The sequence below is a fragment of the Neolamprologus multifasciatus genome, chromosome 13 (genome assembly GCF_963576455.1).
Source record: "Neolamprologus multifasciatus chromosome 13, fNeoMul1.2, whole genome shotgun sequence".
NCBI lineage: Eukaryota > Metazoa > Chordata > Actinopteri > Cichliformes > Cichlidae > Neolamprologus > Neolamprologus multifasciatus.
The window spans coordinates 15,827,858-15,844,996 of record NC_140451.1 but is presented as its reverse complement, the minus strand read 5'-3'; the positions used below and the strand labels follow the sequence as shown (position 1 = coordinate 15,844,996).

Sequence of the window (17,139 nt, the reverse complement as noted above, 5' to 3'; positions counted from 1 at the left end):
AAAACTACATTACAATACCCAAGTACTTCAGCGATAAGGAGCATTACATTCAGATTGCACATAAATGCAGCATAGCCGTCCGTATATGGCGTTATTTTTGTGCCACTTTACGTGCGCTCAGAATAGTGGCACAAAAATGATGCCATACAAGATGAGCCTTTTAACATTGTGCTTCTTAGTTTGCTTAGTGGCGTGAGGATTTAATTTTGAAAACTTGTCGGAAGTCTTATCTCGGTTGTGGCCATAGTGTCAAACTTGACGTCAGTGTGCAGCACGCGCTGGTTAAACCGCGAACAGTAGTCTCTTGAAGTCACGTGTCTATGGCGAAGTGTATATCCTTCCGGGAATTTTGAGGCTCGGAAAAGGTAGGACAAAATGCAACGTCTCATTATGTTACAGGTTGGTCCGAATGAAATGAATAACTATCAATATCACGTCAGCGACTGTGATTAGATTACAATACATTAAACACAGTTCAAGTGCATGCAGGTAATAGGGGAAAAATGTTTATGTACACATTAAAATTGAACCATAATAAATTATGAGAAGATCAATTATTATAGTTTAGTACTTGATTGTAGCTGGTAATTCAAAGCTGCTAAAGCCATACATTTAAGATAACTTATTATTAACAGCTGTTCTAATTGAATTGGTCTTCTAATAGCCAGGCAATAGCCAAAAACTGGCAACACGGGCTATTTGCTAAACTGTGGATAAATGAAGGAATGACCACATTTCAAAGTTCAGTCTTGATGATATGATCTTCGATAGAAGTTGTATCAGTTGTTCCAAGGTGCAAATTCATGTGGTGCAAATACATTACCAGTGGAGTGTAGAGCAAATAATTTGTTTAGCAGTTTCCGTTTATTAAACGAAAGACATTTTTTTGTATGTAAAAGTTTGAGAAGTATGTCTGGATCAAGGCAAAAAGAAGATACCAATGATCACTTGGTGCTTTTCCTAATGCTCAAAGAAAAAGTGAATTATTTTCTAGGCTTTAACTGTTAATAAACTACTTTGTCTATTCCATGCAGGAAAGCAAAGATGTCAGCAGTCTTGGTTGTGCATGGCGGGGCATGGGCCATACCGGATGAACTGGCCAAGGCCTCTGTTGATGGAGTAAAAACTGCAGCACGAGAAGGATTTTCAGTGCTGAAACGAGGAGGAAGTGCAGTGGATGCTGTTGAAGTGGCTGTGAGGGCTTTGGAAGATAACACTGTGTTTGACGCAGGTACAGACGGTTTTTATTAGATTGGGACACATTTATGCCAAGTAGTTCCATTTGAAAATAAGTTGCAAGTTATTAAATGGGGGCTTCATCTTTGTATACCGCATTTGTAGCACCCTCACCTTTACTCAACTAAATAAGTAAAGCCTAAAACCCCAGTTCCTTTCACGTGTCCATACAGCAGCCAAATGAGAATGCCCATTTTCCTTTATTGTTTAAGCTGGCTTCAACTGCAGAACAATGTCTCCATCTACTGGTCATGATGAGAATATCCATCAGGACTCCTTTAAGAATATGAGAGATGATCTCTGGCTAAACCTTAATATCTGTCTATTAACATCATCTGTTGCTTTCTTTACCCTGACAAGTTGTCAAACATATAAAGTGCCGTCTTTTACTACACAGCCCAGAGTCAGTTGCACACTGAATCAATTAAAAAAAAGTACACTTGACATGAACATCCTAATCTTTCATAGCTGGACAGAAGGAAGTCTTCCAACTGCTGTACAGAAAAATTCACTAGTTATGAAATAAGTATTCAGCTTTGTTTGTTCTGATGTCTGACGCTGTGTCCCAATTCAGGGTCTGCACGCTTGAAGTACGCATTTTAAGTGCGGTTACGTCACCGCCACGCGACGACGGCTGTCCCAATTCGAAGTGTACTTGAAATGCATACTCCGAATGCGCCGTCGATTTCCCCAAATATCAAGCGTGGTCCGGTGCACGCTTCGTGGTCCCATATATCCCACAATTCATAGCGCGGCGGTGGGTGTGGATAATTTTGCCGCAAAATACGGCAGAAGGGAGCGGCCGAAAAGTGAACTGTCAAAAGTAAGTACTGAATATGACGTCACTTATTCATGTGCGAATGTTTAATAACGAAGAACATTAAAACATTGCTGTTGGCCACATGTGGCAAAGTTATGTGACACTAGTGATGTTTGTACTTTCAGCATTAACTTGGTTTTAAAGCCTCTACTTAAATATACTATATGTACTAAATATACATATAGTCGACCTTAATCTTACAGAGAATCTGATGATTTTATGGATAATTAAAGTCAGTCATATATCCACAAACACAACAAGCTGAAAGTCAGTGATATAGATTATATATACACACACACACACATATATATATATATATATATATATATATATATATATATATATATATATATCATAATAATCTGACAATACTATAATATTGGCCATATTATATTTACATTACCATAGTGAGATGACTTTAGTCTCATGAACAACATTAACTAGTTATTATTTACTAGCTGATCTTAAATGACTGTTCAGTACAGAAATGAAGCCCTTGAATCATGTTTTACAGTCCTGTGGTTTCAGCCTCAGATACTCAACTAATCAAAGTGATGTCATGACAAAAATGATTGACCAACAAAACAATTCTCTCCTTCATTTCTGTCAAACAAAGCTGTATGTAACGTGTCTCGCGGTTAGTATCATGGTTGCTAGGCAACCTGAACAGCGCGACGAAGCATATACCGTCCCATTTCACAAGCCTCTCACTTCCGCACTTCTCGTACTTATAGTACGCACCGTACGTAGTACGCGTAGTGCGCGTACTTCAAGCGTGCAGACCCTGAAATGGGACACAGCCCTTGTGTCTTGACTGAGACCTATGGTCGTGTCCAAATTCATGGGCTGCATCCTCCTGAGGAGCCGGCCTTCGCGGTCTACGTGGGCCGGCTCCTCAGGAGGTCGGGTAGGCCGGAAGTAAACGGCTGTGGAATTGGACGGTCTAGCCTTCTCGGATCTACTCCCGCCCTTAATTCAGAGTATTTCCGGTTGTCAGCGCCACAGCGCGAAAATCGAAAATGGACCCTGAAATCTGTCTCCGTTTTTTGTGTTCATTTTTAATTATCAACGAGCTGAAAAAACTGTGTCGCGGTCGTCATCGCCGGCATGTTTTGTACTCCAGGCTCATCAGAGAAAATCATATCCAGGTAAAACTATTAATCTTGATGCATTTAGGAATTACTTAGCTAGTTTTATGGATAATTTCAGTGACTGAATGACGGCGGTCATTCAAAATATATGAACAAAATCTCTTAGAAAATGTTCTTCTATAAGTTTACATTTATTTTCAATTATTTATATGATCTGTTACTTATTTTAGTACATAAAATTGCAGTAAAATTGTCAGAAAGCTGAAAATAGGGTTATTTTTGAGTTCACAAAAAAGCTTAGCTAAACAGATGAAATGTATAAAATGTTATTCCTCAGTGTTAGTATATTTTACTCAAGCTTAGTAATCAGAATAATGCTTTGATGTAATAAAATAAATGAAGTCATACCTTTCTATTAAAACTGTTTATGCTGTTCTCCACCTTTTCCTTAACCAGACAAGGCCGTTGTACTGCAGGATTAACCAAAGTGTACCAGTCCTGGACCGTTTTTTTAGCCAGGAGGATCCAAGGCCTGATTTTCGGCTAAGCAGGGAGTCTCTGGCAGTGTTGTTAAATCTCCTGAACCAGGATCGGCGGCATGGATGGGGTGCCACAATTGAGATCCTAGTGTTTCTTTTCTGGTTGGCAAGTGGAGCATCCTACAGGGTGGTCTCAAGAGTGTTTGGGATGCCGCGTTCTACTGTCCACTACATCGTCCACAGAGTCACGAAAGAGGTGTTGGCCATTCGCTACCAGGTCATCCACCTCCCAACAACCCCAGAGGACCTGGAGGTAGTGTCCCGTGGGTTTGCAGGGCTGGCACGCCACAGAGCCTTTATGAAAGCGGTGGGTGCAATCGACGGCTGCCACATACGCATCAAGTGTCCAAGTGGCCCTGATGGTCAGTGCTATAGGAACAGAAAGCTGTTTCCATCAATCATCTTGCAGGCGGTTTGTGACCATCGGGGCCGCTTCATCGACACGTACGTGGGCTGGCCTGGGTCGGTGCATGATTCCAGGGTGCTCCGCCACAGCCCACTCTACAGACAGTCAGTCTACCCTCCTCCAGGGCATTTCATCCTCGCAGATGGAGGGTACCCATGCCTCCAGCGTCCACTCCCCCTCATCACACCCTACAAGAGGCCAGGCCAAGGTGTGGGAGCCCAGCGCTTTAACAGCCATCATTCCAGGGCACGCTCCATAATAGAGCGTGCTTTTGGGATGATGAAGAACAGGTTCAGGGCCATCTTCCTGCAAGCGCTGGAGGTGCACCACACCTTTGTACCTCATGTAAGTGACCACCCAATGTCAAATTAATTGTGTATATATATATATATATGTGTGTATGAAAGAATAATGTGTATATGTATATCACTACAGGTAGTAACAGCATGTGCCATCCTCCACAACATTTGCCTCAGTGCTGGCGACATTGTGGCTCCTGAGGATGAACCTGAGGAAGATGGAGCAGAGGATGATGAGGGGGAGGCTGGATTGGAGGCAGTCAGTGGTGCTCTGTGGCGGGACCAGCTGTCTGCCGAGGTGTCTGCCCTGGAGGAGGTACCACCAGACCATGACTACTGTTAACAGGCAAGTAAACATTTATCTAAGCATCTTTTTTAATACCACTTTTTCAAACTGTTGTCTGCTACAGAGTCACATGTATTATACTAGTAGTGAATCCACTTTCTCTGGTTTGCATATTTCTGAAAAACCTCTTAGTGGTGTGGCAGCCGTCGATTGAGTCAGCCCTGCAAACCTGTGGATGGACGATGCAGTGGACAGAGGGAGGAAGCATCCTACAACTCTTTGCAGACCACCCTGTGCGATTCTCCACTTTCTGACCAGAAAAGACAAACCGCGGGTCACAGTTGCAGCACCCCATCCATGTCTGATCTTCTTTCGGCAAATCCAGCAACACTGCCAGAGATTTTCTGTTTGTGTGATCTTTCAAAGTATATATTTTTTTAAAAACGGTCCAGGAACAGGTCACTTTGGTTAATCCTGTGTGAAAATTTGTAAATATTTGTATATATTTTTCCTTCTCTGACTAAAATTCATGTTTTAGAAATATTCTTGTTTTATTGTTATTTACCTTTAAATGTCCATTTAAAACTCTTCAAAGTTTATGTTCATACATGTTAAAAACTGTAAATAAAATGAGTTCAGTGAAATCTGTTTTCATCAATTTATTCATAATGAAAAACTTAAAATAACACAGAAAAAGGTAAGAAATGTATTTAAAAAAAAAAAGAATATCTGAAGGCACAACCAATTTGGGGACTAATTTTCATTAATCAAAAACTTTTAGTATGACATAACAAATAGAACAAAGTAAGAACATTATCTGAATATATTTTTAAGTTATTTAGGAACTAATTTTTCTAGTATGGAAAAAAGTCTGTCCATCCTGTCCCTGCTCTCCTGTTCTCTCCTCTCCTCAGCCTCCCTTTGGTACTGCATGTCCTCTTTGATGAGCTCAAGGAGCTCATCCCCTCTTTCCCTTCTCCTCTTCCTTCCCGTTGTTGCTGGCTGACCTCGTTCCTCATCTGTCTCCTCTTCCATCTCGCTTTGGTTACCCACTGCTGTACTTGGCCCTGGAGTGTCCTCAGGGAGAGAGGAAATAAGGACAGGGGGCCTAATGGAAGGCCTCTGTCCCATCACCTCATCCATGAGGCCAAACCAGGGCCAAGTAGCAGCAGTGGGCTTCCCACTGACTCCCTCACCTGACCCTGGACACTTGCAATCCTAAAGGCAGAGGAAATCAGAAATGACAGACAAATATAAACAATACAACTTTTAGTAAATGTACATTTATTAAATTTCATTCTTAAAAATTATCTTCTTGACAGCACACATACTTTGTATCTTTTCTTTAAGTTATCCCACTTCTTTTTGGCCTGCAAGGGGGTGACTTTCCCTTGCAGGCCCATCTTCTCGAGAATAGTCCTGATCGCACACAAAAAAATAAGAGAAGAGAGAAAACCATAACAACTATAATAATCCCTAAATCCAAAAGTTTTCACAGCAGAACACAAGAGGAATATCGTCTGGACATCACAGGTTCTGTACAGAATGAGGGTTATTGAAACCGTACTCAGATGAATATGATGTGTAAATTGATTTATTCGTGTACCTCCATCCCACAGTTGCTGAATTTTTTACCCCGGTGAAGAGGTGATCATTTTCTCCTCTAGTTTTGATGAAGTTTGCCGTTTGCTCTTTGGTCCCTTTAAACATATCACAAAAAAGTTGATTGGGAAAAATGTAAGCGCCAATGAAAAACCGCGGGACCCACCATACAAGCTAGTTTACGGACACTTTTTATGAAGATTGTTTAAATAAATATTACAAGTCTATGCAAATTCACAACCCTAACAACATAACCGCTATAAAATGTAACTTTTGTACCACCAGATTTTCATATACTTACATTTAAAAGTGTATTCGTCTCCCGGTGTATCTTTTTGTGCCGCCATCGTTATGTGAATGTGCAATGAAGTTATGTCCAATGAATTCTGGGCCGGCAAGCTATGGAGCTGGTGGGGTGACAGACGTCACCGACAACGTCGAAGCACTTTTGCAAATATGTCATATTTTGACAAACCGAGCAGATATTTGATGTTTACACACCCACATTCTCGCCTGAAAATATGTTTAAAGTTTATTTTGTGGCCCAGAAAGATTAATAAGAGTAATTTTAAAACTTAGTAGCGGCCGCCATTGCCGGAAACTGGAGCTTGGCTGGGCCGCGCTATGAATTCTGGGATATGGTGGGCCAAGAAGGACACACCCGACCCATCCTTCAAATTCGGGGAAAAGGAGGACGCATTTGTCTGCTGCATTCGGAGGAGTCTACGAATTTGGACAGCCTTCGGCGCGTCGCTGTGACGTAATCGGTCTACAAATGCGGCCTCAGGAGGAAGCAGCCCATGAATTTGGACACGACCATTGACTGTAGAAAACATGGACGACGCGACCCCGCCTCCTACCATTGTGCAAAAATGAAGCCAAAATACTCCGCTTGTGGAGGCTGCCATCTTGCAAATTTGGAGCCAGAGTCTGCGCAGTAGTGACTTGAGGTGGAGCGACTGTGTAACGCTCCCGCCCACACACCCGCTGGACATGACCGCAAACACGCCCCCCTACACTTTTTACGTAGCCCGGCTGCTCGAGTGTTTTTTGCTGGTTTACCGCGACTGACGACTCCTTTAATTAAGGTAAATACAACCATGTCACTGTTATAAAAAAAACCCAAAACACAGCTTATCATCTTATAGTTCTAAAATCACTCTGTTGTTAATTCGTTAGTTAGATTAGCCGCTAGCATACGCACTGTGTTGGAGGCTTGTGGCTAGCTAGTTAGCGATGCTACACACCTGCTACTCTTAATAGTCTTCAACACTTATGGGTTTTTTTTATCCATTTTTAGACAGCGATGAGATCAGCTGCACACTCTACAGAGGCCCAGAGTTACTGTTAATATCAAAAATATAATGCTGTCCTTTGAGATTTTAACATAAGACTGTGAGTGTAATGGATCTAAAACTGTTTGAATCTTCAGAGCCCTCTACATTCTGGTAACATGGAGACTTTAAAAACATCAGCAGGACGTTTCAGTAGTGTAGTCTAATTTGTTCTTTTCATTTAATAATAGAGTCCATATTATATCAACAGCTACATTCACCCTGGAGAGAAACTAGTGAGGGAGACCATCAGGACCAAGCTGGGTTTCCTGGGTCCAGAGGTTTGGAGAAACTTCTTCCCTTTCTTTCATCACAGCTGTCCTGTGCCAGAAGTTCTGTTGACCCGCTGTAAGAGGCATCATTTAAGAAACACCAGGAAGACTGAAGCTCATCGCATTGATCAAGCAGGACTCATGATCTTCACCAGCAGCTCCCTCACAGGGAAATCTTCAGCACTCCTCCGTAGGCCCGCCCCAGGAGATGGATAAACCCAGCATTTCATGAACACTGTGATGAGACCTTTGGTTTGTGTAATGTTATAAATACTCAGATACTCCCCAGAGGCTCCGGACTTTTACATAAAGATATTATATTCAGTCCTGTAGAAAGTTATATATTTAAAAATATGTGATCCTTTCTGGTTACTCTGGTATGAATAACTCTGAATCACTTTATGGTAAATAACACACTATGTGTAAAAAAATTAAAAAAATTCCAGATGACAAGTTTGTAGTTCAACATACAAGTGACAACCTTTGACCTTCATCAGGTTTTGTTTAATTGTGTTAGAGAAAATCTCATATGCTCTTCATGCAGCTGAGTACATCAAGTGTTTAAAATGGAAGTTGTGCAGGTCTGAGATCAGCAGCGTTGTGAAACACCAAACTGAGGTCCTGTTAATGCTGATATATAGTGACACAGTTACATGAGTGATTAATCCTTTTGTTTTTTTGTCTTTAACTTTATCAATAAAACAGCTGCAGCTTTCACTACAGCACATGTGGTACTTTAACCTTTGTACTGTTTTCATCAGTTCATTCTGCAGTTAACATGTGAACATGTTGGATGATCTGTCTGCTGTCACTCGATGGGGCTGAGGTCTGAATCTCAGGGCAGCTCCTGTAATCACAAAGAGAACAGAACCATCAAACTCAGATATAAGTTTTATCCCTCAATATTGAAATAAAGCTGATTCTTCTGTCCTCACACACTCAGGATCTGAAGTTCTTCTCTTGTATTTTTTTCAGTATCACAGTACACTACAGTACTTTAATCCATAGTTCCTGATTAATGAGGAGTTACTGAAGTACAAGCTTTTTTTAAAAAAATGTTACTGTCTTTACAGATGTGGCAAGAGACTGAAAACATGCTGCTGTTTGCACATATTTAATATTCAGCTCTGCACAGGAGCTGAAGCAGGGTGCAGCCTGTTGCTTTTACAGTATAATACTTGTAATAAAAGTACAGTAACAGTAATTAGTGACTGAGCAGCCTGGGGCGTTTCTCTTGATTTCTTTAGTAAATTCATTCACCTGCACAGCTAAACGAACCCTGACAGCCAAGTGCTCATTTGAGCTAGCTAGGACTCAGGAGCTAGCTAAGGACGGTAGTTACGGATTAGCTTACAAACACGTTTAACTTACCGAAAAAGTGCAGCGGGGCCTCGGGTCCTTCTGTCGGGTAGTCCAGTTTACTGAAGAACACCTCAGGCTGTCAGGTTAAAACACTCGGTCGTAGTGATGTTCGATTCGTGAACGAATCGTTCAATACTCGAGAATCACTTTACTGACTCGTGAATCACTTTACTGACTCGTGAATCATGATTCACAAGCCCAACTGACTCACTAACTCATCCCTGTTGCTGTTAGCAAACTAATTCCATTAGTAGAAATATATCTAGCTTATAATTAAAATTGTGGGGGGGAAAAACAACAGCCAGTTTCTTAACAAAAGCATTTCTGCTCTGAACTGGAAGAAAAAACCCTGAGTAGAAGCTCACATCAAGAAAATAGCTCCTCGGTTCACAGTAGCATCGCTCTGCTAACATGCTAACAGCACATTTGAGCTACTCACCCCCTCCCTTCCTGTGCTGAATCGTAAGCGAATCAGTCAGGACTTGCTCACCCCCTCCCTCCTGTGCTGAATCATAGAGCGAACGAATCACTCACTCACTCACCCCCTCCCTCCTGGCTCACAGCTTCTTCTTCTTGGTTGGCAACCAATGTTAAGGCGCATTACCCCTGGCTCACAGCTCAGTGGACATTTATAAAATATATATTTGACACATTTAAGGAAAATACTAATAAAATACAAATAAACAAAATAAATGTTTATTAAGCAATTTTGATAGGAAATTGCATGATTTTAGAAATGTTTTTGCTCTTTTTTGCTCTATAAAATAGTTGGGGTTTTTTTTTTTAGAATCATTTATCTTAGCAGTAGGATTTACATGAAAAGAGAAACAAATTAAGTTTGAGTGAAAATGTAAATTTTTTGCACTCTCTGGTCAACTGACTCAGTGAATCAAATGACTCAAAAACCCCGATTCACTTTGGTGAGTGACTCATTAAAACTCGATTCAGTAAAAAGAATCAAATTTACCATCACTACTGCAGACAGGCAGGGGAGGCGTGGAAATTGTCTTTGAGTTTGTCAAACGTTTTCCTTAGTTCGAGTAGATGATAAAAGAAAAGAAAAATGAATGGGATTTTAAGTAGGACTAGGTGTTCTGTAATGATCTCTATTTAGGAGAAAAACTTAATCACTCACCTTTAAACAGCTCTCTTTTAGGAGACACACTGCTGGCTAACGGTGTCATGTGATCAAGGAGCGTAATTTAATTGGCTGACAACCGCTCGACTCGATCTAGTGCTGATTGCTCTGGCTTGGGTCATTCAAGTTCATCACTTTTGCAGTTGAATTTTTGCAGGTGAATTTTTTGCAGGTGAAATTTTGCAGGTGAATATTTGATGGTGAATTTTTTGCAGGTGAATATTTGCAGGTGAATATTTTTGCAGGGAAATTTGGAGGATAAAAATTCAGTGTTATAAATTCAATGTCTAAAAATAGTTGAATTCTGATGATACGATATTTCTTCCATACGGGACAGCCAGTCAGATGAAGGCTAGCTTAAAGAGTAAGGTAAAATGGCTTTTTCAGTGAGTAGATGAATGGAGGGGTTACACAAAAGCCCAGTATAAGTTAAAGTAGTATTTGGAATGTCAGTCATGTAAAGTTACAGTAAAAAAATCTATGAGTAAAAATATGGAGTTGGAAGTCAACATAATGATACGGGTATGATAGAAAGTATGAATATCCCAAGAACTTTTACAATCATTTGTGCCATTGAAAGTCAGACAAACTAGACATCAGTCAGTAGTATGGTGCTGCAGTGTCTGTACTGCTTTGCCATTACCCTGCATATTTGTAAGGGTGGAGCTGGCATAATTTAAGTGAACACATGGAAACATAGTTTTTATCTCATCTCTAACTTGTTTTTCTCTGTAGGGCACGGAGCAGTACTAAATAAAGATGGAGAAGTGGAGCTGGATGCCATTATCATGGATGGAAGGACACTTGCCACTGGTGCGGTGTCTTCAGTAAAGAACATTGCCAACCCTGTTTCACTGGCACGGGCAGTGATGGAGAAGGTCTAAATTTCTTAGTTTCTATCTTTTTAAAAATATATTTGATTACTGGTGTACTAATCTGATTAAAGATTTTGATTTTTTTTTTTTTTATCAATACTATAATGTGTTAGATCCCAGCTACTTGTGAACAGGTGGTGTGGTACAGTTCTCCATTTGCTTTAAAAGGAATTGCCAGAAACTTGTTTAAGTTGGTGGCCAGGAGAAATGGCCAGCTCTAACTGCCTACCCTTGTTTTTCTAATAATGCACTTAAGTAACCCTATTCATCAATTATACTTGTTAATGGCATCTCTTCCCATAAGGATCTGTGCACTTGGCAAATTGCTACATTTTTTCCAGGAAAATAGGTAACAAGGATCTGTTTTCTTTTATGTGCTAGAACACCTTGTTAGAAACATCAAAATATGTAATCATTAAACACAAAACACAGTCTTTACTGTTGGATGACATCCACAATTTAATTTTTAACTGCAAGTTGAATATTTACTTTGGACGGGGGTAAAGCATGCAGCTTCGCACAAATCACTTTATAAATCACTTACACTAGTCATTAGAGCTCAGGCTGTGTATCTATTACTGACTTTGTGAGAAAAAGAAGAGAGGATTGTTGCCTGGCCACAACAGAAGTCCTTCCCCCAGCCATGAAAGATGTAGATCAGATGAAAAAGGAGTGACTTTGTCCAAAGTCCCCTAAGACCCCTGAAGTCTTTAATTCACCACAGCAAAGAGAGCAGTGAATTATTATAAATCCAATTTTCAGAATGTAGTTGTTTGGCTTGGTTAATCTTTTGATACTCCTCATTTTATAATCCACCTGTGAGTGCCTTAGGTATAATCCTTTCTTCAACATGATCTGTCTGCTCCAGAGGAATAACCTTCTGTCATTACTGAAACATTACTTTTCTTACTCTTACAAACTCTACTCCCCCCACACAACCACACACACTCCTGCTGAGATCACTCTCGTTTGCACACGCCTCTAGTTGTGTCGTACTTGCTGCATATTTTTAACTACATGTTCACCCTCTGACTTCCAGTTCATAGAAGTACTTTGGGTAAACTGAATTATTTTAATTAAGTATCACTACTTTAGTGCAGAATACCCTTTGTATTATATGTATATAGAATATATATTCTTTTAAAACTCAGGGACAGGAATTAATTCAATGAAGATGCTAGGACTGATGAGCCGATGAACTTTGAATAGCTAATTCAAACTAACTCAAGCTTTTATCATTCAAACTATTGTCAGAGCAAACTGTCTTCATAGTACCAACAATGTCAGCTTTGATCTGAAGGCAGGTTTCTGTGCCTGTTGGTTTCTTGTATCATTCTGAACCAACTCTCTGAATTTAGAGGTTGTTCACTATAGAGAGCAGTCCCTGAGGGAGCAATCAGTTATATCACCTTGTCCATGAGATGTCTGAAGGCTTCAGACTGCAACAGTTATTTAAGACACTCTGAAGTTTTTCCAGTGTTGATTGGGCACATTGAGACGGCTTGTCAGTCAAATGGAGATATCCAGGTCACTGGTTTTAACAACACTCTGCTCTTAACTACAATGGGCTTTAGAATCTAAAATTTGACTTTCATTTCTTCAACAATTTTACTTGATATAAAATCTAATGAAATTTAAACTGGTAAAAACAGCAAAAAAAAACCCCCCAGAAATAAAGTACACTTAAAAGAAACTTAACCGGTATGCTGATGCTATCTACTTATCACCTTCCTTGCCACTTGGTCTACCTCACAAGACTCACAAGACTCAAGAAATATAAAAGTATAAAAGTAACTCTTTCATATAACCTAAAGAAATCATGGCAATGTGTTTTTAATGACACAGTAAATGAAAAGCAAATAAATATTTACATCTTACAGTAAATCTCATAAAAACATTTAGTTTAGGACATTACAGGATTAAATAATTTATATTGACCACATTCTAGTACCATTTTGACATTTCTTCAGTAAAGCAAATGCAGTGTTTTCACTGCTGGTATGCATATGAATATATAGATGTATGGTAGAGGTACAGATGATTTCTCCAAAGAGTGGGGAGGCAATCCCTCAGGCTCGGGACAGAGTAATATAAAGCCTATTATATAGTTCTGGAAATAACACAGTCATTTGTCCCTGAATCGTCCATTCTGAAAAAAAAATTATGAAGTCCCCCAAAGTAATTTTCTAAGTTCTTTTCAGGTCTTGCAAAGAAAACACAGTCTTATTGGTAAACTTGGTTATTGAGGGTGTCTTGCTATAATTCAAGCTGGCATCTGGATAACTTTCTGGGCAGAGGGAGATATTCCTTGTGTGCGTGGCCAGTATCCTGCTTGTTGCTTTTATGATTATAACTTTAAGGTCATTTTTAGGGCATTTCTGTGGAATTGCAGTTTGATACATGAAGCTGCTTTTGTCTCTAGTGGTACCTTATACCAATGTTATGTTTGCTATATTATGTTCAGTGCTGTGAGATTTATTTAATGTTTCAACTTTGTCTTACCTATTTTCTTCCGCAGACATCCCATGTAATGTTGACAAGCCAAGGTGCAAACTTGTTTGCAGAAAGCATTGGTATAAGCACAGTCCCCACTGAAACACTGGTGACTGAGTATGAGAGGAGAGAATGGGAGAAGCACAAGAATTACATGACTGGAGTAATAGAAGATTTCAACACTCAATGGTATGCATCTGCAGGATCAATTTCAATTCAGTTGTATTGGATTTATATAGCGCCAAATCACAACCGCAGTTGCCTCTAGGTGCTTTATATTGTAAGGTAGAGAAAACCCAAATAATCAAAAGACCAAGCAAGCATTTGGTGACAGTGGGAAGTAAAAACTCCCTTTTAAAAGGAAGAAACCTCCTGGAGAACCAGACATGAGAGGCAACCATCTGCCGCGACAGCCGGCGGGTGAGGGGAGAGAGAAAGAACAGAAGACATATTGTAGAAAAAGAGCATTTAATCATCGGTTATTATTAGTTATTAATAATTGAATGCAGAATGGCACATAAAGACACAGAGAGTAAACAAGGTGAATGAAGAAGAAACACCAATAGGAAGCCCCCAGCAGCCTAGACCTAGGTTTATGAATTTACAAAAACTAAAAATTATATTGATATTTATTAGGCAAATAAAGGTCACATTTTGAAATTTGGGCCAGTTTTGGCATCAACCTTACATTGATCAGTTGTCTAAGCACTGTGTGTTATAATGAATCAAATGAGCTTCCCCCTTGTGATGCTATGTCTGAAAACATTTCAGATCTAATTTGCATTTTCTTTTGCAGCTGATTTTTTTTGAATAATGTAACATTTCTTCATCCCAGGGCTCATGATACCGTTGGGGCGGTAGCTCTTGACTCTGCTGGTAATGTCGCATGTGCAACATCAACGGGAGGGATTAGGAATAAAATGGTTGGAAGAGTAGGAGACTCCCCAGTCATTGGTATGACTTTATTTATTTACATGTTCTAAAACTGCTGTTTTAACACTGACAGTAAAATGATATTAAGTCAAAGCAAAGACCTTACATTGTCCAAACATTTCATTTAATCATACTCTTCACTTTACTACAGGTTACTTTAGCATATTCACTGCAATCTGCAAAAAGGTGTTTTAATGTTTGCTTCTGTTGTTCACGTTGTCTCTTGTAAATAAGGCTGTGGAGGATATGCAGACAACTTGAGTGGTGCAGTATCCTGTACCGGCCATGGAGAATCTATTCTTAAAGTCACACTGGCCAGACTCATTCTTTCAAAAATTGAACAAGGTAAAGTATCACAAACGCAAACAGTTTGTTTATGGAAATTTATCAGTTCTTCATGTTTTAGTTCACTATCCTGAACAGTGCAACTCATGTAATTTTGAGTAATTCCAGTTTCGCAATATTGCCTCTCACAGTTATTTAGTAAATTGTGTTTCTGAGCAGATTAAGAAGATCTTAGAAGCAATTATTAAAGGAGAATGTGCTGTGAAATAACACAAGCTGAAGTTAATTTTCCATTTTTCATTAGCTGCCTGTGTTCCTATTTCTTCTCCACTTTACAGGTAAATCAGTAACAGAGGCTTCGCAGATGTCTCTGCAGCACATGGGAGACCGTGTCAAAGGAGCCGGAGGTGCAATTGTTGTTTCTCCTTCAGGCCACTGGGCTGCCACATTTACCACTGAGCGAATGGCTTGGGCTGCTGTGGAACAGGATGTACTGTGGTATGGATTAGACCCGCATGAGAGATTAAAAGAGCAGTTGCCCCAATAAAAGCAATAAAAAAAAAAAACACATTTCTTCTTATTAATCACTGTGCAATGTGAGACTTTTCTTATATAATTTAATTTTATAATTTTTAACTCACTTTTTCTAACTTTTATTAAACACATTTGCTACAACATAAATAAATGCATTTTTTATTTTAAAGGTTGAATATTAAAATAAGCATTATATACATATACTGTGAAAATGTGGTAAAAAAAAATTTTTTAGAGATTGAAGTTTAGTAAGTGTTAAACATAGAAATGCATGACTCAGTGCATTCATTTGGTTTTGTTTTGATAAGAAAATCTTTGCTCTTTAATCTTTGAATCCTGGATCACATTTCCAAGTAAAGGATATCTGACTTCTTAAATGTTTTTCCTAAATTTTGTAATGAAAAATTACTTCAAAGTTACACTGTTTGAAAGACTGTATTGAAGTAATGTTAGATCCTATTGTGGTAGGTAGAGTTGCACTGAGTGATGACTAATGGATGAATGCAATAAAGGATATATATAGTATGTGCAAATGTGTTATTTCTTTTAATGTTGATCTCTTGAATCTTAAATAACTGAAACACATCCATCCTTTTATTGAATTCATTTTCATCAAAAGTCATTTGATTTTCAGCACTCTTAAAGCATCCCTATTAAAGCAGACTGTATCATTCATGAGCATCTCGTTCATCATGTAAACAACATTGTTGACCTTACTTAATATTTTGAAACAATTGGACTGCAACACGCTTACATTTTTGTATTCTTCTTTAATCTTCATATCTCGGTTATTGTGCTGGTCTGGGGTGTAAAGTATAGGACATCAGTTTCAAACCCAACACTATAGAAAAGAGATATTTGGATAATACACAAGATGGGTTCAAGAGATTACACCAGCAAATTGTTTTCTGAAATCTCAGTTAGTAAAACTTTACGATAAGGTTGACTCAAAAATGTCATTCATTATGTTCAAAGAAATAAATGCAACATTAACTGCCAATCTGAAGAAGTTATTTACTACAAGATTCAAATCTGCTGAGCAAAGGAGAAAGCTTCATTTATTTTCTCTAACCAAAGGATCATCAAGATGTTTTTGGCAAATGACACAAGCCTTTGCACTCTCTTTGGTCAGCAGTGGTTTTCACCTTGGAACTGCATCGATGTCATTTTTGCAAAGTATCTTTCTTGTCATTTACTCATGAAGACATGTTCGCTGAATTCCCATAGTCTTAGAAATGACTCTGTAACCCTTTCCACACTGATAGATATTAGTGACATTTGTCTCTCAGCTGCTCTTGTGTTTCTTTAGACCTTGGCATGATGTGCTGTTTCTTTGTTTTGTTTTGTTTTATCTTTTAGTCTACTTTACTTTGTCAGGCAGGTTCTAGTAAAGTGATACCCGGGTCTGGCAGAAATCAACCCCAGGTGTGTATAGGAAACACTGAAGGCAGCTTTCCAAAAAATGTGGTTAACGTTTAATTTATGATATCCAAAGAGGCGCAATTACTTTTTCACATAGGGTCAAGTAGGTTTGAATAGCTTTCCCCCCCTTAATATATGAAATTGCCATTTAAAAATTCTTCTTGTGTTTACTTACGTTCTTTGTCTAACATTTAAATATATTTAATGAGATC

The 17,139-nt window shown here is 39.1% G+C and overlaps 2 protein-coding genes across 2 annotated transcripts; one reads left to right on the top strand and one right to left on the bottom strand.

Moving 5' to 3' along the window:
- The first annotated feature begins 206 nt into the window (after nucleotides 1–206).
- On the top strand, nucleotides 207–15,538 carry LOC146505259 (isoaspartyl peptidase/L-asparaginase). The gene is made up of 7 exons (XM_085183255.1): nucleotides 207–365; nucleotides 1,035–1,231; nucleotides 11,121–11,263; nucleotides 13,779–13,942; nucleotides 14,589–14,707; nucleotides 14,921–15,031; nucleotides 15,310–15,538. Exons 2-7 carry the CDS (start codon nucleotides 1,045–1,047, stop codon nucleotides 15,516–15,518), a joined length of 933 nt encoding a protein of 310 aa, XP_085039381.1. The 5' UTR covers nucleotides 207–365; nucleotides 1,035–1,044; the 3' UTR covers nucleotides 15,519–15,538.
- On the bottom strand, nucleotides 5,397–7,105 carry LOC146505260 (uncharacterized). The gene is made up of 4 exons (XM_085183259.1): nucleotides 6,581–7,105; nucleotides 6,284–6,377; nucleotides 6,009–6,096; nucleotides 5,397–5,895 (listed from the first exon to the last, which is right to left on the bottom strand). The coding sequence occupies exons 1-4, from the start codon at nucleotides 6,624–6,626 to the stop codon at nucleotides 5,512–5,514; spliced, it is 612 nt and encodes a 203-aa protein (XP_085039385.1). The 5' UTR covers nucleotides 6,627–7,105; the 3' UTR covers nucleotides 5,397–5,511.
- Nucleotides 15,539–17,139: the final 1,601 nt, after the last annotated feature.